This window comes from Phodopus roborovskii, unplaced genomic scaffold, assembly GCF_943737965.1.
Source record: "Phodopus roborovskii unplaced genomic scaffold, PHOROB, whole genome shotgun sequence".
NCBI classification, from domain to species: Eukaryota; Metazoa; Chordata; class Mammalia; order Rodentia; family Cricetidae; genus Phodopus; species Phodopus roborovskii.
Genome location: NW_026126447.1, coordinates 31,777,631 through 31,804,742, shown reverse-complemented (window position 1 = coordinate 31,804,742; position 27,112 = coordinate 31,777,631). Strand labels below are relative to the sequence as shown.

The 27,112-nt window shown below is 43.7% G+C and overlaps 1 protein-coding gene across 1 annotated transcript in view; it reads right to left on the bottom strand.

Moving 5' to 3' along the window:
• The window catches only part of Pgm1 (phosphoglucomutase 1), a 56,835-nt gene that overhangs the window by 11,596 nt on the left and 18,127 nt on the right, over window positions 1-27,112 (bottom strand). The window contains exons 2-8 of the mRNA XM_051188229.1: window positions 14,739-14,901; window positions 14,140-14,286; window positions 12,737-12,862; window positions 11,126-11,316; window positions 9,733-9,887; window positions 7,470-7,585; window positions 263-398 (exon numbers count right to left, since the gene is read on the bottom strand). Coding sequence (XP_051044186.1) covers window positions 263-398; window positions 7,470-7,585; window positions 9,733-9,887; window positions 11,126-11,316; window positions 12,737-12,862; window positions 14,140-14,286; window positions 14,739-14,901 — 1,034 coding nt within the window. The remainder of the gene's footprint in view (window positions 1-262; window positions 399-7,469; window positions 7,586-9,732; window positions 9,888-11,125; window positions 11,317-12,736; window positions 12,863-14,139; window positions 14,287-14,738; window positions 14,902-27,112) is intronic.

Below are 27,112 nucleotides of genomic sequence, written 5' to 3'. Positions count from 1 at the left end.
GTTCACCTGACAGGTACATTTAAAGTGCTTATAAATAATGCTTATTCTTTTGATTGGGCTAGCTAATTTTTTAAAATCCTTGTTCTTTATGGTTGGCTTAAAAATTGACTTCATCTGCACCCTGACAAGATCATTTTCAAAATCCCCAGTTAAAGAAGCTACGAAGGCTTGGGTGCCAGTCTCATTACAGATAGGATAGACATTGTCCCTGAGAAATCTCTCTCCCCATGATCCCTCAAACTCAATCCAGACTGTGTCCTACCTGGTAAAGAAATTCCGACCAAACTTCTGCCAGTGGTCTTTGAGGATGTCCTCCACGCTCTGTTTTCGGGTGGCCAGAATGGAGAGCCAGGCCAGCACAGCCCACAGTCCATCTTTCTCACGAATGTGGTCAGAACCTGCAAGGCAATGAGAAACTTGGCTTTTGAAGAGGCCTTGAGAGCAAGCCCAGCAGTACATAGACTTCTAAAGCAGTCAAGGGCTCTCCAGAGGACTCCAGCAAGTGAAAGGGCACATGTGTTTAACAAAGTGGCACAGCCCTGGCAAACAATGGAAGAAACTTAGGAACCATAGGTAGATGCCAATAAAGCATCTGTGGGATGATCTGGTAAAGCCTGGTGTATCAATTATAAAGTATTGGTGTGAGAGGAAAGGTTCCAAATCAATCTCAAAGAAACATGCCTTGTGAATTTCAGTACACATAAAAGCCTGAAGCACAATGAGACAAAGCAAATCACCCAGATAGAGATGTGGATACAGGGGAGACTCAAGTCAATAAAGTCGCACTTTGAGCCTATGGGGGGGGGGATGGATTGCTTTTAATGCTGTTAGCATAATGGGCTCATAACTATAAAGAAACTTTAGGGTGTTTTCCTTAAAAAGAAAACAATCCAAATTCAGAAGTTGAAACCCCTGCTAGGTAAATAAGATAGTGTATACATGTCATCCCAGCATTGGAGAAGTGGAGGAAAGAAGATCAGAAGTTCAAAACCAGCCTGGGCTATATGAAACCTTGTCTTAAAAAACTGGAAAAGGTGGGGGTGGGGGCACCTGAAAGCCTTTAGACACTAGAAAATATGTAAGTTTCTTGAGAGTAATAAATACAAGCAAATCCATTATTCATAAAGAGAAACTGACATGTGTATCTACTTTAAAAATGCTTATTTCTATATAGCACTATGATATTAATTAAAGGTCACTGATACAGTTTAAAGAATCTATATTATTTACAACTGCAAAACAGATATTTACAATATTTAGTGTAGAAAAGAATGCTATTAATAAGAAAGCAAGATCTAAATAAACACAAGTACACCAAAGATACAATGGGCAATTCGTATAAAAATTAATTGATTATTAATGTAACAAAAGACTGGCACTATTTTTAAGAAGATAAATTAAAACCACAACGAGCAACTGGTACTTCTTGACAAACATCCACGGATTTAAGTTAGAACCTTGGGTGGTAGGGGATGTTTAACAGAAATGAGACCCTGCTAAGTGTTCTTGAATTACATGGGTACCACCCTTCTGAGAAGCAGCTTAGCACAAAATATCTAACTCTAGTGGGCAACCCTGTACTAGAACTTTCTTTAAACCAGTGAGGACCGGTTTGGTGACTGGGACACAATCCTCCTTTTTGCTGAGGTCCCAGCTAAAATCGTCACCAAATTAAGAAATTATCTCCTTTGCATGCATGACTGTGAGACTGTGGCTCTGTGTGTGTGTGTGTGTGTGTGTGTGTGTGTGTGCGTGCGTGCATGTGTGTCTGTGACTGTATGTGTGTGTGTGTAGAAAGACTTTTTTAGAAACCTGCCATGAGTCAAAACTTTGACTTTTAGCATTTTAACTTTTTTTAAAAATCAAAACAAAGAATACACCACAGTGAACTAGTTTTCTGAGGACCCCACATGATCTTTGGAATCATGTTTCCCATCTGCCATATCGTGAGTTCTTTCCATGTCCTCTTGTCCTCCTTGCCTTTGCACTTGATCTTGTGTTCCCTGGTGCTTCAGAGTATCTGGGATGATGCTGGCACTGGACATGGTTGGGGATGTCTTGAGCATGAGACTCTTAATCTCAGGGTGGTAGGTTCAAGGCCCATTATGGGTGCCAATTGTAACACAAATAAATAAATGACCCAGAGACAAGCCACTAGCTCTTGCCTCTACCTCAGGATGAAAGGGCTGATCCTGTCTCTGTGAGCGCTTACCAAGCCTTGGACTGTTGCCTTCCCTCAATGTGGCTGGAGAATGAATGCCAGCTCTGTGATCCTGTTCCTGTCTTAAATATCTCTCATGAGTCCTGAGATTAAAGGTGTGAGCTCTGTTGCTCTTTTAGACTGATTTAATCTCATGGAGCCCTGGGTGGCCTTGAACTCAGAGAGATTCATCTGCTTTTGTTTACTGAATCCTGGTATTAAAGGTGTGTACAACCACTGCTTGGCTAGCTATTATGGCTGCTAGAATTAAAGGTGTGTATCATCACTGTCTGACATCTATAGCTTGTGCCTAGCTTTACTTTTACATTCCTCAGGCAAGCTTTAATAAATCATAATATATCACCACACTTCTCTTTGTGTCTTTATCCTTTTATCCCCAACTCAAATATTCTCTCCTCCTTAAGACTAGCTCCCAACTACTCTGAGCAATTTTGAGTTACTTTTTCTTTCTTCTTCTACAGCAACCCAAGCAAGATCTCTGGGCTGATAATCATACTCCTTGAGCCCCTCCCCACTAACCCTGTGCTTCTTAGAGACTTGTTATTTTTGCAACTACTTCTGATAGTACAGCATGTGAAATTTAGCAAGGAACTGTGGATGTGAGCATGAATGAGCAAGTTAATTAATTCATTGCCTCCAACACTTTCTCTTTTTTATTAAAATAAATAAAGTTTTTCTTTCCAACATTTTTCTCTTTGATGGATGGCACTTTTAGGGTATCTTTGTCAGGATTTCTATTGCTGTGATAAACACCATGACCAAAAGCAACATGGGGGAAGGGAAGTTAAGGCAAGAATTCAAAGCAGGAACAGGAGCAGACATCTTGGAGGTATGCTGCCTACTGGCCTAAACACATGGCTTGCTCAGTCAGCTTTTGTATACAGTCAAGGACCACCTGCCCAGAGGTGGCAGTACCCACAATGGGCTCGGCCTTTCTCCATCAATCATTAATCAAGAAAATTCCCCACAAGCTGCCTAAAGACCAATCTAATGGAGACATTTTCTCAATTAAGATTCCCTCTTCCCAGATATAACTACGTTTGTGTCAAGCTGACAAAAACCAACCAGAACAAGAAGTGAAGTGACATCTTAAAACCCAGATGCTGCAAGACTAGAGACTACAGGCAGTACATTATAAGGCTTTATATAACATGTTTTGGAAATGTTTACATAATTTCATTATCTACAGACTTTTGCCTTTACTGCTATTTTAAGGAATAAAAAGCTCTCTGCCTGTCATGGCTTTTACAAATGAGATGTTTTGGAATAGTTCATACTGAGAATTCTGGCAGCTTCCTCCAATATACTGGAGATCCGTGATAGTTCAAAATTACTTATCTGCACTCCACTGGTTTTCCCTTTCCTTTTTGTTTAAGAAAACACAAGAGTTTTCTCAAGTTCTATTCATTTAGTCATAGAGTATGTGTATGAGGCTGTGTGTGTGTTTACGTGCACTACATGCATGCAGGAGTCTGTGGAGACTGAAGAGAGTATCAAAAAGTCTGAAGTGGCCTTAGAGGAAGCTGAGAGCCACCCATAATGGGTGGTGGGAACTGAGCCCATGCCCTCTGCAAGAGTAATGGGTGCCCTTAGCTGCTGAACATCTCTCCAACCCCTTCTGTGTTTTACAGACAGGATCTCCCTGTGTGTCCCTGCCGGGAGAACCTATAACTTTCCTGCCTCCACCCTCAAAAGCTCTGACAACTACAGGTTGTCAGCCACCACACCTGGCAACTCCTTTTAAATTTAAATAAATTATAAAGAAGAAGTGTGCATTGACTTTTTTTCTGTCCTTAGAGGGGTGGGAGGGAGCTTGGCTGAGAGCATGGATATGCTTCCACTTCTAAATAAGAAACTTAGATATTTTTTTCTATTAAGAGAAAAATGAAACCTAAAAGTCTTACCAACTTTGACCAAGTTATTTGGAAATAACTAAATCATACACTCACTATCATAAATGAAGCACCCGCCTTGGGTGATGTCAACATGCATTCTACTCTACTTGTGGGGTCTTCAGTCTCTTGTGCTCTATTGATTTTGGATGGAAGAAAACTCCAGATAACATGGGTAACCCTCAGGGAGGCTGGATAAATTCCATTTCCTTCAGTGCTCTCATGAATAGTAACAGTTCCTAAGGAGAAGTGGGAGAAGTGGCATGGTGCCTGCGTTGCTAACTTGCTTTCATAGCTGTGATTCAATAAAAAGTGCTTTTTAGTAAGAGGCAGAAAAATCTCAACTTGAGTTGTTATTTTAAGGAGACATTTGGGTCTAAATTAGTTGCTTTACTTTTTCAAAGCCTCTGTTTTGCCACTTGAAAACAAGGGAGAGAAGGCTGCCCTCTCGCACAGCTGTGAAACATCCTGCACACCAGCAAGTGGAGACTTACAAACCGTTGCGTGTTTTATAATGTAAATGCAAGATGCTATTAGTAATAAGGAGAAAAACGGAATTTTTAGGGGAAAGTGATGTTTGCCATTCACCATATTAAGCTTTCAAAAAATAATGTCTTTCATTGTATATAGTGGAAAGAAAATGGAAAAATAAATGTCTTCTCCTCTAGGTCATGGAAACATTTCCAACCCCTAAAGGTATGAGAATTCAAGCTCACTAAAATGTAAGGAAGAGAAGCTACTGTCACCCACACTTGCAGAATGGTAGTGGTAATGCTGGGTTTCTCTCTTGGTGTCTTCAATCTTGCTCCAGTGCAGGACCTAACTGCAGCCTTAGGAAATCTGCCCTTTCAGCACCTTGCAACACCTGCCATTGCACTTCAGCTTAATCAGCACCTTGTGGTAAGGACACACTGGGCCCAGTCAGGGCACGCTCTGGGTCCCTGGGTAAGAAAAATGTCAACCCTGGCTGTAGGAGCCAAGGGTTAATCATTTAGGGATTTGGTTACATTTACTAGCATGGGCATCTCAGGAGCTGCCCTGGCATCAGCCTCTGCCAGATGACAGCCTGAGATGGATAGGACAGCTGGAAAACAGCAACATGGAATTCTCTGAGAGTGTCAGTGTCTTCTCTCTCCCTTTCTCTCTCTCTCTCCCTATTCCCCTGAACATCAGATCTCTCTGTTTGGAAATTTCCATGCACCCCTAGTAGCCTGGCAAACATTTTCTGCAAATGCTTTCACCTCATACTCATGCAAGGTGGTACCCTTGACCTCTCTGGAGGTGCTATTGCCACCAACTCCCATGATCATACTCTATACTCTTGACTATGAGCTGTGGCCACTGTTGGCTCAGAGCAATTCTCAAGAAGGGTTTGCTCAAGAATAGCCAGTTCCTAGCTGTGGGATGCCATCGAGTTTCCCGTTCTGTGCTCTACTAGCACTAGCTGGAAAGGACTGTCTCCTCAGAAAGCCTTCTTTAGCCCACTCCAGCCCTCAAAGGATTGTTCCCCAAGAACTCCCAACTCTCCACTTAGCTCATCTCCTGCACAGCCTCTTGACTGCTCTAGAATTGAGTTTCCTTTCTACAGAGTACCTTTGTTGGAAAATAGTAAGTGCCTGGATGGCAGGAAATGTGTTAACATGAACTTCACTCTATATTCAACAAACAAGAATCAATGCCAGAATGTTCCAAGTACCAAGGTATGTCTCCCATCCTTGCAGATGAGCACAAAGACACAGGTGAAGAGGCATGCATGCAGGTAACAGTATGCCTGAGTTAAATATAAACAGGGTCTAAGCCTAGTCCCATTGGCATAGTTTGCCTGCAACATCTCCAGACATGGGATGCTGCCATCTTCCTTGGAAGCTCTATATATCTAAGCTGAGGTTATAGCTCTATGGTGGAGTATTTGCCTAGCATGCTCAAGGCTCAGTTCCTAGCAAAGAAAATGAAGGAGAGGAAGACTAGAAGAATAGCTGGTGCTATACCTCAACTGACTGGAGAATACATTTTATGAAGTAGGATAGGACTAAGCAGTAACCTATTATTCTCTTATTAAAGACTCAGAATTCTGGAAAATCTAGTATCCTTTGAGGACATTGTTCACCCCTCAAATTCACCTCCCTTCCTTTCTTTTCTGTTGGAGCGTGGTGGGGGGTGGGGTGGGTTTGGGGTGATTCAGACTGGGTTTCTATGTGTAGACCTGGCTGTCCTGAAACTCAAACTCAGCGATCCACCTGCCTCTGCCTCCCAAGTGCTGGGATTAAAGGTGTGCCCCACCATTGCTACACTTCACCAATGTTTTTCAGTATTCAATTCTATCAGGTCAATTTGTTATCAAGAAGCACTGCCACTCTCCCAAGAACCGTGAACTGCACAAAACTTCATAAAAACCTGTCCCAAGTCCATCAGCTTACACCTCCCACCACAAATTCTGGGTTCAGAGGTCAGTATTTGGTCCTGATTATCCTTTGCAACTGCAAGACTTAGCAAATACTTGGTTTTGACTTTTTCTTTCCTAAAAGGTGATCAGACAGTAATAAAAGTACCACAGAGATGAGACCCTTTACTTTCAAATGTTGGGCAAAGAGAGATGGGAATATTTGATTGCCTTGCAACCTAGCTGGCTAGAAATAAGTGCAAGCCTGTGCAGATGTCTGGAAAAGGGCAGCTGATATAGGCGCAATGGGACAATAGGGAAAGCCATGGGGGAGGCCAGAGCTCAGGTCAGAGTTTGGACTGGCAGAGATGAGAGTGGAAAGCATAGGAATGGGGCTCAGCGATCACCAGACCCTACTCCGTGTCACCCTTCTCCAGCTATAGTCCACACCTAGACCCTCACACATTTTTAGCACCCATCAACTTAGTTTCACCCTCAAGGTTAACCCTCCTTCAGTTAACCCTAATAAAACATCATAATTTGTTGCTATAGAAAACTTGGCTCCATGAAAGGGAAAGATTTAATGACATGCCAAAACCTCTTCTTACATAAAAACAAAACAAAACATGCTCTACCATATTTCTCCTTAGAAATGAAAACATTTGTTAAGGTTTCCTTGGCCACTAAGGGAAGAAAACTGTTTATCGTGTGTTTAATCCCTCAATGTGCAAAGCTGCCAAGGAGGCCCCCAAACTTCCTGTTCGGTAGTTGTAATCCTCCTAAAGTAAAGCCAGCCCTCCTGTCCAAATGTGCCCACTGCTTTGTCAATGTGTATACTTCACCAGGCTGTCATAAATAAACCATGCCTTGATTTAGGGTTCACTGGCTCCTGCTGCTATCCTAAGATCTAGGCAGTCTAAACTTTCCCCCGAGGCAGCAGTTGCGGGAGAGAAACTGCTAGTATGATGCAACTTACCAGTCCCAAAGCTCTCCTCCCCACAAAGGGACAGTTTGCTTGCATCCATCAAGTTCCCAAAAAACTTCCAGCCAGTTGGAGTCTCGTACAAAGCGATCTTTGTGGCATTTGCTACCCTTGAAAGGCATGAAATCAAAGTTACATCACAGCAGGACTGTGAGCAGAGCCATGTGAGGATGGAGAAGAGCGACCATCACTGTAACCAAGGGTCCCATTTAACATTTCTTAGAGGTAGACATAATTCTGTGTATATTGGAAAATCAGAAAAGAAACTTGGGCACAAGGGGCTCTTCTATATGGACTCAGAGGAAGGTGGAGAAGAGGAGAAGAAAGGATTTATTCAGATCACAGTCTAATACTTGAGGTTTAACAGGAGTAAAACAGCAGGGTTGGGGCATTTAAACCCATGTGTCTGGGTACAAAAACACACTGGTAAGCATCCCATAAAGAGCAACAGAATGGTGTTTTGATGTGTTTATTAACAATCACAGGGGTCAGCATTGCACAGGGAAGGTTCAGAGCAAGCACTCAGGCAGATGACCCACAGCCTATACTCAGCTTCCAGCCAAGGTTTCTTTCTTATAACCAGATTCCTAGCTGTGGGGTCTCCATTCCTAACAGCCTCACCCATTCTGGTAAGTAGCCTTGTTCTCCTCCAACAAATCTTTTTCCCCTTCCTTTACAGCTTTAGACTACAGAAGACCTCTGGGAAGGGCTGCAACTATAGTTCAGTAGTGGGGAGCATGCTTAGCATGCACAAGGCCCTCAGCAGACTCCCAGCACTGATAGATAAATGGATGAGGGAAGAACTCTGGAGTGACTTTTTTAACCCTGCCCCCCCCCAAAAAAAATTCCCCTTATGTCTGAATAGTTGAAGTTGCCTGATAGTTTTAGTGCAATCTCTGTGAGGTTTGCGTTCCAGGATACTTGTCCTTTTCTTCCAAGCAAAGCTGAGTGACAAGCGTCAGGATTCGAACAGGGAGGGGGGGAAAAAAAATCAAACCTATGATTCTGACAGGGAGGAAAATCAAATCTATGATTCTGGGATCCATAAGAGCACTTTTATTTCAGATAAGGTTTTTCAGTTTTGAGTCTATACAGTTTATCAGTTTTCTAATTCAAGTACTTCTGACAAGACACAGAAGGCATTTCAGGGCCACCAAGCAGCTCAGAGCTCCAGTGTCAGGTCTGGAGGCAGAAACATAGGCTTCGGTACTGCTCTGGGTCAGCTGTAGCATCTTAGTAAGGCTGGCAACTCCTGACTCTGCTTCTCGGTCTTGCAGTCAAGGTGCCAGGAGGATCATGCGATGGAAAACAGGAGGGACTCCACAAAAGCTCACTGTCCTGGCATCAATCATGCTTTTCTTATTAACTAACTAAAGTGAAGCCAGCAGTAATTCTGTGACCACCTCATCTCCAAAGTGAACACCGTATGCTCTAGCCGTTAGGAGCTGGGGCTCTGCATTCAAATCCTGACTTAGCCACTTGCCAGCTCGCTGAGTCTAACAGCCTCCTTGACTTTTTAACATTCTCCAGTAAAGTAGGGCTATTAACAGCATTTAATATTAACAGCATTTAATTGGATGACTTAATCAAACATGTAAAATATTTATTGTCCTGGTCAAGGGACCATTCCTAAAGCTTAGCTACCACTGTAAGTGCCTGGCCCACCCTTCTTTCTTATGGTCATGGCCTTTTTACTCATTCACTCTTAATCAGCTAGTTAGCAAAAAATTCCTGAGCACCTAACATGTTCTAAAAGCACCCTGTTTATTACTTTTTATTTTTAATTGTTTTACATGCACACTGCTCAACAAAAATGATCCTGCATAGTTCAAAAATAATGGCTTGACTACAAAGTAGCACACATTCATTTACTCACAAACATTCACTTACTCATCCACTAGAAGAAAAACAGTGAATATATGTATACCCTACGATATTTAGGCACACTACTAAGCAGAATCTAGGATGCTGACCAAAAAAAAAAAAAAACTGTTTTCTCTGTAGAAGTGATAGCCTAGCTGGAGAGCCAATCAAACAGAGCCTGTCAGAAATCAGGGTGGTGAGTGCTGGACAGGAGAGCAGGATGCTGGAGGAGGAGTTTGGAAAAGGGCAAACCCTGCAAATGCCTCATTCAGGAAAGCTCCCCTTTGAGCAGCTGGCCATGCTCAAAGGGGAGGACACATGCTCCAGGCACAGGGAAGCTCATAAGGAAGAGCATCGTGATTTGAGACAGGTGGGCCCAAGAACGGAGACCTACCGATCCAGGGCGCCACTTGTGGGCATGCTGCGGGCAAAGCCACGGACCCCAGTCTGCTGGAAGTACGGAATGCTGAAGATGTTGGCGGCGATGACGGCCACAGAGTCGGAAGGGTTCACAAAGAACCCATGCTTGCCCAGAATCATGTTCCGATCCTTTGGAAGGAAGGAGATTCAAAGTAAGACCTTTTAATCAAACAGCGAACAACAGCAAACCATTATCTGCAGAGTCAGAAAATCCAAAATGGATCCTATGCTCACACTGGGCTTTAAACACTGCATTTTTAGCGGATATGTACAGTGCTGTTGGACCAAAGGCACCTCCGTGCTCACAAGTTAAGAATGGTTTCAATTAAAGTGCAAGCACCACCCCCGCTTTGAGCTAAACTCTCTGTTCTCCCTCCAGGGGCCCACTAACTTTAACCTCCTAGACCTTTCCAGACTCTGGAACCAATCATGCCTTTCCCAGAGGAGAGGAAAGGATGTACAAGGGAGGAAATGTTGGCTGTTGATGCAGTCTGACAGGTCTGCTGGGCATCCTTTGAGGAACAAAGACAGACTTCTTTAAGGAAGGGCTGCTAAATCATGGTTCCCCCATTTGATACTGGACCCAACAGAAAGGCTACCACCTTCATTGCTTCTGAGGTGCCTCATGCACAGCACCCATGAGTGGGAGGGGGAATGCCAGCCCACGGTGCATTGGAAGATGCATTGTGATACAGTACCTGCTATGAGCCCCTTTGATTTTCCTAAAATTGGATGTGGGGAAAATTAGCTTTCAGGAAGCAGTAGCTTTTAGCTGGTAAAGCGACTAAAATAAAAACTCAATGTAACAAACAGAGCACTTACTGTCTATGACACACCTAAGACATAATCTCCTTTGTTTTCACATGGTCACCAATGAAAGGAGCAATTTATACACAGAATTTTCATTTTAGAGAAAGAATAGAATGGTAATTCTCTTAACATAATCATTATATTGGCTCTAAATAGTTTCATAATCCAGCTAGTATTAATGGATGCATAGGAACATTATAAGATGAAATCCTTCTCTAAAGGTTAAATGATTAATCAGGCTGGCTAAGACCTACCTTAGGACAAGTATCTAGAACTTCAAGAGCTTATGAGGTATAGTCATTAAATCCTAAAATGGGGCCTAAACCCTCCACTCAGCACATTTGAGTGCCTGAAATTAAATGCATTGGTTACATTTCAAAGACTCTTGTTTCTGCTCAAGGAGGTCTTTTAATCACTTGGCCCTGGCCTCCAGTGCAACAAGAGGCCCTTGAGAGCCGCTCACCAGGCTCCGGTGGCCAGGTAGAAACTATCTACCCTCTCCCCCCCATTCAAGGCCCAGTTTGCATGAGAATTCATTTAGATGTACTTATACCCACCCCATCACCATCAAAGGCAGCCCCAAAATCATGCTCTCCTGACTTCATGGTCTCGACCAGGTCAGCAGCATAGGTGAGGTTGGGGTCAGGGTGGTGGCCTCCAAAGTCCTCCAGGGGAACGCAGTTCACTGCTGAGTTTGCGGGGGCACCAAGTTCCTCACAGAGGATCTTCTTTACGTATGGTCCCACAACTGTAATGAATTAAAGTACGAAGAGTCAAAACAGAAGACTGACTAAAATGGTTGAAGGTTGAAGGGTGAGATGAACATACTTGGGGAATAAGAATGGTGTGGACAGCTTCATATTCCTAGATATCACAGTCAATGAGGGGAGCCACCTACAGAGCCTCTGCCCATTCCCCAAACATGTACAAATGAGGCCCTCGTGTCTGCTAACTAGCTGAGGGTAATGCAATCCTGATGGGAGATGTCATTCTGTAAATATGTTTCTCTTATTGGTTAATGATTAAAGCACTGTTGTCCAATAGAGAAGCAAGACAGGTGGGACTAGGAGAGGTGGAGGATTCTGGGAAACATAGGACAGAGTCTCGATGTGATCTCAAGAAGCAAGGACTCGAGTCTGTCATTCTCTGTAAGGTAAAACCATGTAGAAATACATATATTTTTAATTATGGATTAATATTTAAGACAGAGCTAGCCAATAAGAAGCTCTAGCCATTGGCCAACAGCTTTATCATTAATAGAGTCTCTGTGTGTTATTTGGGAACTAACCCAGCTCTGAGACCAGGCTCTCGGGAAAGTGCTGGTAACACAAACCTTACTCATGAAGGAGAAAGTGGGCTTGTTCTGTCAAAACAAGGAGGCCAACAAGGACCCAATGGAAGGCTGCAGCCCAGCAGGGGAAGATTTTCTCAGGGTGGCCTGCAGCGTATCAGGAAGCTCTGCACAGACCCACAGAAGGGCTCAGGCACAGGCATTCTTCACCAACCACACAGACAAGTGTGTGGGTTCCACATCCCTGCCACTCAGATACACTGCACTTTTGAATTACTGCTGCAGAATAGGCATAAAACCTAAATAGTCATGAATCTTCATGTTCTATATGTGGTAAAGTCTCATGGCTTCGGCTCATAGATGTGGCTGTCCCTTCTGGCCTGGTCAAACAGCCCACAGAGGAAGAAGGGTGGGAGATACACATCCTGTTGCTGCTGAGTTTAATCCTCGGCTTGCCCTTACCCTCTGCTAAGAAAAGGAGTGTGTGGAAGCAGGTGGGGTGGGGGTGGGGCTCGAGAACATGCCCACCACAGAGCGCTAGCAAGCAAGCCAATGTCACCCTTCAAAGTATGTGTGGGTGCACAAGGAGAATGTGAGTGACCTGCTGAGGGACAGGGGAGTATGCACAGCAGCTGCATGGGACTCAAAGCCCAGGGCTTAGTGTGAAAACCCTGACCTTCACACCAGCTTACCATGAGGGATGTCTCTACTGTTCTGTGCACCTACAATGAGATTTGTAACTGTGAAAATAGAGGTTTGAAATGGTTGTGAAATAACTCTGCCTAAGCCACCAGAGGCCTGAGAGAGGGCCATGAAGGCAATCATGGCACACACAGCAGAGAGCCACCCCCATCTTTGCAGAGTCACAAGTCTGTACCTCCATGCATGGCGTCTATGCGGATTTTCAGTCGGTTTGGACCGGACAGTAGCTCCTTCAAGGCATTGAAATCAAAGATGTTTCTCAGCATTGTGGCATAGGCCTCCACCGAGTCTACAATCTCCACTGGGAGAACATGTGACATTGAAAGGAAAAACAAACATATCCAGACATATTATACTCCAAACTAATTACAGTTCCATAAACCTGCAGTAACTGTTCAAAAGGGCAACTTTGACAGCTGTTAAATGTCATCTTAAACACACTAACACTTTTCCTTGAACATAAATGTTACTCATATGATTTTATAGACAAGAAAACTGAAGGCTTGAAACTCAGAACTTGAATTCCCAGCAGAGAACAGGTGAACCCTGCCATCTCTACACATCCCCCAAATCACTCCTATTGTGGCATCATGAATGGCAGGAAAGATAATGCCCACTTCTCAATTTTCTTCTTCAAGGTCCAGTAAAAGGGGAAGAAGGTCCCTCAATGAATCACTTTCTGCATGTATTGCTAGTGGTTAAAACCAGAATTATCTTTGGGAGTTCTGGGCATTTTCAGTGCCTGAGGAGTCTATGGAGCTCTCTAGTGGTGGCTTCTAAACCCTAAGAACAAGTGGCACTTTGTGTTTATTGAGGTATAACTGTCAGCCCTTGACATACCCCCTAAAATTGTTTGTGTTTATCGTGATGCTACTGTCAGACCTTGGTGCACTCCCTAAAGTTGTCTAGTGGAAAAAAGACAAATGCAGGCCACATAGGTAACCCTCTCATTATCTTCTTCTTAATATGAATGCATAAATGCTTATTCCATATAGCACTGTAATATCTTGATATTCATCAACAAAACATGACCCATGGCTGCCTTTTCAGGGGGTTTTGTGCAACCCAAACAAATGGTCTGATGGATTTGGTAAGAAGCTGAAAACCCAGGAATGAGTCTGAATGCCGGCTTTACTACTCACTGACTAGTGTGAGCCTGTTTCTCTGCTTTTGCTTCTTCCTCTAATAGTCTACAATGATAGTGCTGACCCCACAGGCTGGCGATGAAAATAAAATGGAACAATACAAAAAAAATTAAAAAATAGCAGGAGCCCAACAACATTAATCGGACAGGTCTTTCTAGCCAAGGCTGTTGTGGAAACCAAGGCCTAGAGTTAGAAATGAATCATCCAAAGTCATACAGCCCATCACTCACAAGGCTAGCGACCCAGCTCTTTCCACTCCCCAAACAAACTCCGGAGCGGCAAAGCTGGTGGACCACCATTTTCCAAAGCTGAAGACCTATTCTCACAAAAGCTCAAAAGGAAAACCCGCTCAAGTTGGAAGCAGGGGTGTGTAGGGAGAGAAGGAGAGCACCTCGGCTGTGAAGAGGGCAGGAGACAAGGAATGTATACATGCCTGTGAAGGGTTTGAACTTGTTTTCCAGGTCAAATTGCTGCTTTCCCAGAACACTGAGGTCTACCTTCAAGTCAGGGCAAATGGCATATTCTTCAATTGTCTTGCTGATTTGGAAAATTTTATCAGTGATTGCTTCTGGAGCAGGACCTACAAATCACACGGCAAGCAAGGGTCATCGTGAGCAGGTCACATGAAAACACACCCGTCACTCAGCAGTTCCTCTACCCTAAAAAACACTTCCACTGAATCACAAAACAGTAGTACCTTTTCCAGGGGGTTTTTGAGATCCAGTCTCACTATATAATTTATACTGGCCTTGAAATCACAATTCTCCAGCCTCAGATTTCTAAATGCTTAGATTACAGGCATGTGTTAGTTAATAGCAATTAGAATTTTCTAAAAGAAAATACCGTGTTAAGTTGCAGTTCATATACAGCTCCTCTTACAAGAAAGGCACTAAGAAGTACTTCACCCTCTCTGAAGGGAAGCAAAGCCCCTTCTTAAGGTGAGAATCAGAGCCCAGACCTTCCAGTGCTTCCAATACTAGCTTACTCAACTGAATATACACCTGGCTGCCTTCACAACGACACAATACTCACCCCCATTAGAAATATTGAATTTAATCCCAAAATCTCCATTGGGCCCTCCTGGATTGTGGCTGGCTGTCAGAATGATCCCACCGATTGCTTTGATTTTTCGGATGATGCAGGACACAGCAGGAGTGGAGAGGATGCCGTTCTGTCCAATAACCAGACGGCCAATCTAGGAGAAGACATTCAGAAGACATAAATCCAAAGCTGCCACAACGAAGTGCCAAGACAAGAAGAAAATGGATAATGAAAACACTGCTAGACCAATAAAGATATTTTCCTAAGAAAATATCACATGTCTCTATCACATTACTCAGATAGAATCAAAGCTGCCGGACAAAGCCTTTTTTTTTTTTTTTTCTTTTTCTGTTATCTTCTCTCTCTCTCTCTCTCTCTCTCTCTCACACACACACACACACACACACACACACACACACACATATGGAACTTTATAGCCTTGGAATAGTGCATTGGGGTGTTGTAAGGCTATGGGAAGAAAACAGTGCATGTGTAATGGTCTGTCCAGGCTAGGATCTCAATGTGGATGTACTGAAGGGTTGTGCGAAAGCCTGTATTTCTATTTAACTCTGCCATATTTTCAGTCAACAATGAGAGAAGAGAAAGAACACAGGTTTAACTAGTTAAAGGAATTCTAAGAAAAGGCTTTTGCATTTAAGACCCTTAAAATGCAAAAGGATTGTACATGATATCAAGATTGTCAAAATGCATCTTACAAATTATCTTTCCAGGCATGCTTGGCTTTTTCAAGTAGGATTCTTCAGTATACATCATGATGGGTATACCTCCTGAGCCAATGGCAAGAATATGGATGGTGTGCTGAGGACACTGGTCAGACCCATCTACATGAAAGAGACACTGGTACTTTCACTGTTTCCTAACTCACTTTCCTGTATCTCCCACAGATGTTATCCACCCAGCTCTTGAAACTTCCCTTGCTAAAATGAAGCCTGTTTCAATATGTCCCAAGTTGGAAAGATGTCAAGTCAGCCCCTCTGACATCCCTGGAGGAGGCGAACTGTTGTATTAAAAATACTTAGAAAATAGGGAGTTTGGGCCAGCTCCATTCACTGTTCTGAAAGAAGACAGGATAAAGAATGTCTTTTGATTTATTTATTTGTTTGTTTTGCTCGTTTGTTTGTTTTTGATAGTGGAGATGACTTGGTAGTAGAGGATGTATTTCCTTTTTAAAAATTCATTTTTATTTTTAATTGTGTGTGTCTGTGCATGCCTGTGTGTGAGTATGTGTGCCTGTGTGTGTGCCTGTGTGTGGGTATGTGTGCTGTGTGTGTGTGCATGCCTGTGTGTGGGTATGTGTGCCTGTGTGTAGGTATGTGTGCCTGTGTGTGTACATGCCTGTGTGTGGGTATGTGTGCCTATGTATGTACATGTCTGTGTGTGGGTATGTGTGCCTATGTGTGTGCATGCCTGTGTGTGTGCATGGCTGTGTGTTGGTATGTGTGCCTGTGTATGTGCACATGAATGTAGCTGTACACAGAGCCCAGAGGTGTCAGTGTTCCTGGAGCTGAACTTAAAAGAGGCTATGAACTACCCAGGATTGGTGCTGGGCACCTAACTTGGGTCATCTGCAAGAGAAATACACACTCTTATCCTCTGAGCTATCTCCCCAGCCCAGAAGATGTATTTCTAATGTGAAAAATGCCACAAGATACCTGAATTCATTGTAGAATATGCAGGGAAGCCTTAACTTTGTGACTCTCATCTGCACATACAATAAGTCATTCAAAACTTAACTCCCCTATAACTCACCCCTTCCCCATTACCAAACTCCTTACAGAAAGCAGCCATGTCTTTTCCTCACCTCCTAAATCTCATGTCTTTCTCTAACAAAGAGCAACCTGCAGAAGAAATGACCACTGCCCACTGCATCCCATGGCATCTTTAGTCTCTGAAAGTGAATTTGTTCCTCCCAGGTGACATTCCCAAAGCTGTCCGAATCTCAACATCTCTTCCTTCTGGTAAATACTCATGGAAAAGAACTATAGTCAGAGCAGGACTAATGACAGGAGCATGTCACACTGCCAGTTAACTGTATCTTGGTGGGGGGGGGGGGGGTGGAGGAAGCTACTGACAATGTTCCCAATACTGCCTTCTGCTAAAATCCATGGTAATCACTATCTTTCCTTTAGCCTTCCTGCATCCTACCACAACCGGAGATGGTAAAGCTGCCAGAATGTGGGTTATGCTAGAAAAAGAAGAAACTAAGCAAGGTCTTTAGAGTTTTGTGGTTCTTTTTTTTTTTTTAATCAGATTAAAGCACTTTATCAGTCCACTAAATGCCTTTAAAGTGATCTAGCCAGCCAGCATGACTGCTTTCAATGCAATGATATTTTTAATAAGGAATGTCCTTGAAAATATTGCTCAAGCTGCCACAGTCTTAACAAATAGGCAGTTACCATATTTAATCAATTATTATCTCTGAAATGTATTATTTAGCAAACCTTCAGACAGTTCATCAGAAAAAGTCTGTAGGGTCTGCCTGAACTACACACCCCACCTCTTCCACACCCTTCAGTTCCACACAAAAACCTTTAATGAAAACGAATCTATCAGAGCCAAGGGGACAGTGTACCAGATCCACTCAACAGCCTAGATATATGGAGAAATAATGTCCCATTCGTCCCCCTCAAAAGATTAAAGCATCTTTAATACCATTCCCTGTGCAGCTCCTCAAAGATGAAATTTACGGCATGTCACATTTCATCTTAAAAAATGTGTATGCTTCATAATAATTTCATATTTGAGTTCTTTATCAGCAATTTTTACATGACAGGCATTCAGATTGTGAACCTGAGGTTCAACGGAAACCCCACACTGTAGACAATGGTTTACAAGACATCTAAGCTTACTCTGGTGGCTTGCCTTTTGCTGTTGTTGTTTGCTTTTGCCAATACCTGCTTGGCACATTAGTAAAAAGTCTGGAAATGATTGCCCAACACATTTTATTGCAGTGCTCAATAGTATGTTCTTCAGACCAGAATTTCAAGAAAAAAGTACAACAAACTTTAAAAATGTATAGCTAGTAAACGAACATGTGCTCCAAATTTTAACTATCATTTAAAGCAACACACACACACACACACACACACACACACACACACACACACACACACACACACACACACTGGAGCCCCCAGAGGAATCTGCAGAACAAAACCAGCAATGTCCTGGCATGCGCCTTCCTGTAGGAGTGGGCTGGAGAGCTGTTCCACTCTCAAGATCAGGGCTTTCGCCATTTTACCTCTAACTTGCATCACCTGACCCACGTGTCCCCATGAGGCAGCACTTTGGCAGAGCCTACTTACATCATCGCCATACAGGAGCTGTTATTTCTACCCTGTTGCACAAATTCATCCTCACACAGGGCTTCTTTGTGTCTGAGGTCATAATAAACAGATCCCTCTGTAACAGTCCTCCCTGAAGGCTCACACCTAACATCCAATCCACACCCCTCACCCCGAGTACTCTTACATGACTACCAAGATCCACACACAACAGCATGCCCTGCCTTTGTTTTCCTGTTTGACAAATGACTGAACTTCAATGAGGAAGCCTTTGAACACACAGTAAACCCTCCTCTTGCCACCACCCATGACAGGTCTCCCTGTCTAGCTAGCTAGAGGCTAGCTAGCAAGCACTCACAAAAGCCTAGGGCCAGGAATACACTGTACATGTCCACAATGCAACAGGTACTTTCCAAAATACAGAACTGAGCACAACACATACGAAGCTGAACTTAATTCCCACATTCCCCTGCCACTGCTGTAATTCTGGAGTATCTTCACAGCATCCGATCTTTGAGGTCACAATGAAAGTAAGTGGGTATTAGAACTGAGGTATATACCAACCCCATTGGCAGCTGCCATCTGCACTATTGTTTCTATTGCTGACTTATTAAAATACCGCCCATCTCCACCAACCACCAGTGATGATCCCTGGCGATCTTTTAGGTCTATGGAAAACAATATGCTCTGGATAAAATTCTCCAGGTAGCAAGGCTTTGCCTCAAAGCAATAGGTGCTCTTCCGTAATCCACTTGTTCCCGGCTTCTGGTCATGGTAGGGCGCTGTGGCAAAAGTCAGCAGTGGGAGAGGACCCTCTTCTGTTTTCCTGTATGTCCCAGAAATCCATTCTTCAAAGTCACTCATCTTTCATATTCACCACCTGGCTCTGTGATGGTGTCCAGAAAGTAGCTGATGGTTCCCCAAATTGTCTATCCGGCCTGAAGCTGCCACAGTGTCCTCCGAGTAAACAACCCACATCACTCTGGGTGAGAAAACCCAGTTAATCTCCTATGGTGATAGTCTCTTGAGAAAAAGTTATGGGCCATACACCCACCCATACCCCCACACAAAGCAGATCTTCAAAGCTGTTGGGATGAAGATTCCTCTGCCCACACAATGAAGCTGAACATGCTTCAATTATTTTTGCCTCCTTTCCGCGTTAGGGCGCTGCAGAGTGCTGCCTGTAGCAGACTTTGGTTTCTGACAGCAGACAGCTGCCAGCCTACTCTTGAAGCCAAGGTTAAGATGGAATAACTGCAGTCCCTCAAAGCAGGTTAGAACAAGACACTTGGTGTAGCTCTCACTATCCCTGTTGCCCCTTGAGCCGGCGCCTCTGGGCCATTTGCAGCTAAAGTTGCTTGGAGCCACTGGGCACGTTAAAGGTCAAGCTTAAAATGGAAGAGAGGGATGGATCTCAGTTACCCCTGGTCTCTTCATTTCACTGCCATCCTGGATTCACTGCCCACAGGATCATGTCCTTCCCACATGCAGTCCTAGGTGGAAGGGGAACAATTGTCCAGCACAGAAGATTTGCTCATTGGCCTCCCAGAATTCCATCAAATAGGGCTAGAGTACAGCTTAGTGGGAATGTGTTTTTCAGCATAGGCAAGGCCTAGAGTCATCTCCAGCACTGGGAGTAAAAATAATTTAATATTTTCTTATTAACAACTTAGCTGTTCCCTTTAAATTTATAGAAAAATGAATCCGGAGATCCATAAAATTCTTGAGAAATCCAGAACAATGGGGGGATTGATATGTGTATTTTCCCAAGTATATGAGGCTGGATCAGTTACTAGTAATGTGACAAGTATTTGGACAGTAAGATTAATTATTTTAAATAGGGTCTCAATCTGTACCCCAGACTGGCCTTCATCTCGCCATTTACCTCATACTGGCCTAGAACTTGAAATCCTGTGGGCCTCTGACTCTCAACTGTTGAGATACAGGCACATGATACCATGCTTGACATAAACAGACTTTACTCCCAAGAAAACATTTTTTAAATGTTTTCAATGTGCATATGCATATATCTGGGTGTGTCTAAGTCATGTGTAGTGCAGGCACTTATAGAGACCAGATGATGACAAGGGATGTCCTAGAGCTGGAGTTTACAGGCAGCCTGATCTACAGAGTGAGATCCACAGAGAAACCCTGTCTCAAAAACTAAAAACAAAAACAAAACAGAAGCCATATCACCAAAAGCAACAGTGAATCACCACCTTTGAAAAACAAAATGTGTTTCTCTGCTAGTGTGACAATCGGGATGTGACAGCAGACACGCTCTGGAAGCAGCTACCTGCCCTCTCAGAGGCAGGAGTGCTCTTGTGCTCTGGGGTTTGCTCAGCAGAGCTAAGGGGCCAATGGCTGAAAAAGCAGTCTACTGACATGGGAGCCTGGTCCCCTTCACAACAAACATAGCAGCCACTGACACCTCAAGTACCATGGGGTCTACTGGGGTTCAAATGGCAGAGCAGTTTGCACAGCAGCCTGGACCAGCTGGGAAGAGCCTTCTCCAATTTCAGCCCCACCTCACCCTCCCACCCCACTCAAAGCTAGCAGCTTACCCAAGTCACTTGGTATACTGGCCAGACTAACACACTCAAGTGAGGAATGCGCTATCTCTAAACAGGCTTCTTTCTTGGTGGTAGGAGGGGCAGGTATAGTGATTTATTCCTTCACCTTAGAAGGAATGAATACCTTACATACCCTATACCACTGAATGCTAGAGATTTGTTTTACTGACTTAGAAGGCCCTTGAATTTTGGTTGGATTTATTTGATGTGCATATGTGTTAACAAGTCCAAAGTGGCTGCTACCCCCTGCTCATTTCATCCAATTTTCATAAGGCCATCAATATAGTGGACCAGTGTGATAATACGGTGGAAGAAACTGATGATCAAGATCCCTTTAAACTAAGTTATGTCATGGGTGGAGAGTTAATACACACTTGAAACAAACCTGTAAAGGTATAATACTGGCCTTGCCAACTGAAAGCAAAGAGAAAGAAAATCTTCAGTTGTGGAAACAGTTCACAAGGCACATGTATTAGGTTGAGAACTGGAGAGCCAAAACACCAACCACTTATTACTGGCTTATTTAGGGCTCCTGTTTAAAAAACTTAAATTCCTGGAAATTAATTTTACAAGCAAGCTTATTTTATTCGTGGCTATATACCATGACTTTCTTTTTTTTACTTATTACAAGTAGATTTTTTAATTCATCTACTTTAAGTTCTATGCCAAGTTCCCCTTCATTTCTTATAGCCTTGCCAATTAGACCAACATATGTGTCTTGGCATATGCAACCAGAGAGCAAGATTTATGAGGTATTATTCCAGTGATCTCTTCACTGAACTAACAAAGCAGTCACCCAAGGCACTGCAGCCCTCCAAATGAGATCTCAATGTCCCAGGGCCTAAGGATGCTTGGGCATATCCACCCAGGCCCTCTGTCCATCTAGCACATTATATTCCAGCATGTTCTCTGCTCCTGCTGGGCCACTTGCTGGAGAAGTGCTTTCTGAACTGAAATTAAAAAGTATAAGTTTAGGTGACTGCACATACCCAGTATGGTATTTATCAATGTGCAAAAAAGGAAACCTGAAGGACACAAGGTAGATGCTTACTATAGAAAAGCTTCCTTTCTTTAAAGAGAGAGAGAGAGAACAAGTCGTAATTTTACGGACACCATAGAATTCAACCTCATATAAAAATATTACCAGAAGCAGCAATGTTAGATGGACTGTGAAGTGGGGTAAAAAGGAAGAGGCATTAAAAACATTAAGCTCCCTGGGCCGCCTGGACTAAGTGGAGCAGCTATTAGGAAGCTCATCTGTTTTAGCTCTCCAGCAAAGGTTGAACTTCATCTTCAGAAACGCTACTGTCGAGCAAAGCGAACCCAATTTGGCCTAATGAATTCGCCTGCATTGCCAGTACTCCTTCACAATGACACAGATTACATTTAGACCATATGGGGGATTTAAGGATTGCTCCCTTCAGACAAGGAACTTTCATACTGGTCTTGGGCCCAATCAATTTTACAATGGCAGAGTTATGAACCCCTTCACTCCTGGCCTCCCAAAGACTCAGGTCCCTTTCTCATCAGAAAGCTGGAAACCTTTCTCCTTTCCTTCCCTACCTTCCTTTCTTTATCCCTCTTCCCCTTCCTCTCTTTCCATTAACACACAAATTTGATGGTCAGCTAACTACTGTGTCTATACCCCATACAAGCACATACAAGTTGTTCATGTTTCCACACAGAGAATTCACTTTTAGAAAATGTCACAGAGGTGGGCCTAAAAGACAGAAGTGCTAACCATGATTTGGGTACAAAGCCTAGGAAGCTGGCTACTCATTCAGCTAAAATCAACAGGGTGTAGCCAACCACTGGCCCACAGCTCTCTACTCTTGCCATGCCCCAAATACATACCACTAAGAGCCCAGAGTGTTGGTCCACAGTAGTTGGAAAAGCCCATTCATTTCACCAATGAACCCAGGCTCAGCATTGCAGTATATGAACTGCACAGGATTAGGATACAGGTGTAACCAGGTCCCAAATTGATGACTCTAAAAGGTATCAGAGTACACTCATAACAGGTAATTTAACTGAACCGAGCCTGCAAAATGCAGCTAGCAATCAATCAAAATGGGTAGTAAACCATGACAGCACCTGCTCTTCCCTGCTCCAAGCCTCCGTGGATCTGAGCACCTGCTGGCCTTCTGAATACACCTTCAACTTTGAGTCCTTGTGCTAGCCGAAGTCCTCCAACAGGAAGAGATTTCTTAAGCAACTTTCCTTCTGACTCCTTCTCCATGCCTGCCCATCTGTTCATTCTCTTCTCTGAGAACTACCCTGCCCCAGAGGACGCTAACTCCAACCCATAATGATCAAGGGTACAGAGCTGAACCATTCATGTCTTCAGGCAATAGACACTAGTACTGGGACTTTACAGTATCCCAGTTGGAGGCAGTTAGCCCTTTAACCCGAGATGGTGTGGTGGTCTGAATGAAAATGGCCCCCATAGGCTCATAAGGAGTGGCACTAGTAGTAGGTGTGGCCTTGTTGAAGGAAGTGTGTCCCTGGGGATGGGCTTTGAGGTTTCAGAAGCTCAAGCCAGGCCCAGTGACTCTTTCCTCCTACTGCCTATAGATCCAGACGCAGAATTCTCAGCCACCTTTCCAGCACCATGTCTGCTGACTGACACCATGCTTCCCACCATGATGACAATGGGCTAAACCTCTGGATGGTAAGCCAGCCCTGATTAAAAGTTTTCCTGTGTAAGAGTTGCTGTGGTCATGGTGTCTCTTCACAAAAACAGAAACCCTAACTAAGGAAGGTGGTCAGCTTAAAGCGTGTGTGCCACCGCCACCACTACCTGGCAGGTATTTGCTTTCTAAATAACATATATGTGAGGGAAATGTCTGTGCTTATCAGAAACAATATTCAACCATGGAGCAACTAACAGGGCTCAGATAAAGTTTTAGTACAGATCTTTGATTTTTCTTTTTTGGGTATTCTCAAGGAAATTCTCATTTAAGTACCTTAAGAGTATTCATATGGAGCTGACAGAAGAACTTTCCACATTTTGGGAATTACCTGGAGTTAAGTATTAAAATCGCTTGTTGAAAGGGGGCAAAGTTCAAAATATGTCAAAGAGTATTATATGCGTGCATTAAAGCATCACACTGTGACCATAAGGATATACAATTATTATGAGTCCATTTAAAACATAAGACACACACACACACACACACACACACACACACACACAGAGGTCTGGTTACAGAACTGTTTTACTTTCCAAACCATTCATGGTTCTGTGTTTCCCTCTTGTGGTGGAAAGTTCAGTGCAGCCTGGGGAGCTGGGGTTGTTCTCCTTTCCAGAACTGCTGCCTCGTCTAAATCTAGGAGGGCCCCTTTCACCCCACAAATCATTACGATGTGGCAGCACTCTGGGGATTTTAACATGAAGAGTAAGTGTTACTCGGGGACAGTCTCATGCTTACACACAGCCAGCTTTGAAAAAAGGTGGCTACAAAGAAAGGAGAATGCCTTTCCGTGGGGCTCTATGAAGTAATGGAGTGAAACTCCCCCGAGGAAGTTCAAGAAGGAAAAGCATATGAAGGGCTTACCACACCTGCCTGGCCATACAGTAACAAAACTCAAGAGGTATGGAGAAGGCCTAACCTAGCACTTCTAACCCATTTCCTGATGTGAGCCAGGTAAAAGAGAAGCAATGGTGTGTGGGATAAACATTGACTCAGCTTCCTTGTTGGCCCAGGCAGTGGAGGAGGAAGCCACAGAGGTGGGGGGGGGGGGGGACAAACATGGAGGAAGGAAAATGCAAATTGGAAAGGAGCACTATCTAAACCAAGCACAGTCCTTGCTCTACCCGGAGGGATCTGGATTAGATCAGTCTGGGTCTAGCCCTGGTTTTGCCCACTTCCGGCTGTGTACAATCTCTATGACCTTAACTTCTTATTTGTACAACAGGGACAATGACGCATGCCTGTAAGACCAGCACTCAACAGGTCAACACTGAGGAAATGTCATTAATTTGTCCAGCCTGAAGTTATCTCAGTTTGAGACTAGCATGCACTACAAAGTGAGATTATCTCAAAATAACGCAAATGAATTCCTAGAGGGGCAGCATCTCTGGTGGTTTGAATAAGAATGGCTCCCATGGGCTTATATGTTTGAATAATTGGCCCCCAGGTGACCGAACTATTTAGGAAGTGTTAGGAGGTATGGCCTTGCTGGAGGAGGTGTGTCACTGGGGGTGGGGTTTGAGGTTTCAAAAGTCTATGCCATTCAGTTAGCTTTCTCTGCCTAGCACTTATGGAATCAGGGTGTAACTTGCAGCTACTGCTCCACTGCCGTGTGTCCGCCTCGCTGCCAAGCTCCCCAACACAATGGTCATGGACTCACCCTCTGAAACTGTATGTCCCCAATAAACTCCTCCTTCTAGTTGTCTTGGTCATGGTGTCTTGTGTATAGTGTTTAGCCTGTATATATGTCTGCAGGCCAGAAGAGGGCACCACAGCTCATTACAGATGGTTGTGAGCCACCATGTGGTTGCTGGGACTTGAACTCAGGACCTCTGGATGAACACTCAGTGCTCTTAACCACTGAGCCATCTCTCCAGAAGCATGACTCTCTTGGACATAATGGATTATTGAGCATAGGGCTTAGGGACTATGCTCTTCGAGGACCATCTGCTTTGAGGAATTCAGTGCAGTGGAAAGGGCTCCAATGCTAATTCTTCAGAGGCTTTGATACTTCAGTGGTATTGAGGGACTCAGTCTGGTTCCTCAGGTATACACAGCAGCCCAACAGCTATTTCTTCCAAGAAGAAATATGTTGGGATCATATGAACTCACGTGCAGTGCTTAGCACCGTGACTAATAGTACATGCAGGCCTTCTTGCAGACTTAATAACAACCCCATGGTGTGGGTGTTCTCTCTACTCTCACATTACAAATGAGGAAATTGAAGTCTTATTGCATTAGGTCAGGCACTAAATCCAATCAGTGGCTGGCATATTTCTAAGGAGAGGGTGATCTGAAGACAGAGACACACACCCCGGGACAGAGGCAGAAAACGTGAGTTATGCTGCAGCACCAAACGATGGGAGCTAGGGCAGTCTTCTAGGCTCCTCAAGAGCATGGGCTGGGGATGCCACTGGAGGGAAGAGTGCCTGCCTAGAATACGTGAGGATCTGGGTTTGGCAGAAGGAGAAGGGGGGGGGGGGGTGGAGGAAGAAGAAACAACAGCATACACTTAGGGCCACTACTTGGATTTCAAATTTTCAAGCCTTTGAAACCAGAGTTGTTTTAAGCAACTAAGTAAGTATGGCACCTTGATCCGGAAACCTTAGAAAATTGACATGACAAGTTAGCAGGAATTTAAAACAGCATGTCCTAATCTGGAGCAGCTAAGCTCTCTGTGGTAGGGTGGGTAGTCTGAGTGAAGACACTCAGACCCATCCCCTATACCTTTCCTTAGCCCCTGGGTGCTTGCTCCTCATCACCAAGTATCAGTCTGGATGGTGGCTCAGGATAGAAAGGTAAGGGTCTTCTCTTACTGAGTGATAAGGAGAGGAAATGCACTGCACTGCATCTTACCTCAGTACCTAGAACAGGTTTGCTCCATGAGAGCATCAAATGTCTCTGAGGCTGGAGTGCTGATGATGGGGGCATCTTCCCAGAGAGTCGATCTCCCCTTCTCATAACAACCACAACTATGAAACTGCTTTTCCCCTACCACAGACATCTCAGGCACCCTGCCTGAGAACTGGCATGTGAGTGGTTTCTAGAGCAAACCAGACCTGCATAGTAACGACTGAGGACAGACTAGAAACCAAAGTGGGGAAGGAGGCCAACTGGATGGTCTGTGTGGTCCAGATGGGAGGCTTGCCCTACTCCTGAGCTGTGACCCAGACATCACAGGCACAAATGGCAAGGGTCTTTAATGGCTCTTTTCTAGATATGGCAGAAAAAAGAAAAAGTGAGCTGGACAGAGGATCCCAAAGCAAATCAGAGAAAAAGAGGGTCATAGCAGACATGGCACTACATTTGTCAACAATGTCAGAGAAAGTCTGGTGTGGTGCTGTGTACCTGAAATACAAGCACTTGGTAGGCAGAGGCAGGAGGACTTCAAGGACTACATACCAAGTTCCAGGCCAGCCAAGGTTATACAGTAAGACTATGTCTCAAAAACAGTATATATATATATATATATATATATATATATATATATATATATATATATGTTTATATACGCATGCATATACACGTCTCAAAGGCAGCTGTAGGAAAAACAGCTCCATTATATATCTATTTGCAGTGTAATTTTGCATCTGTAAAATATGTGATTTAATTAAGTATGTATATGTATTTGCAGCTGGCTTTTGCATCTATAAAACATATTTTTTATTAAGTACTCAAGTTTAACTCATTCTATAATACCAATTTGGACCATGAACCCAAGTTCAGAGGCTTGTTCTAGTGTAGACATCAGGTGCCATGGAGACCTGCCCCATGTCACTGAAGCTGTTAGTTAA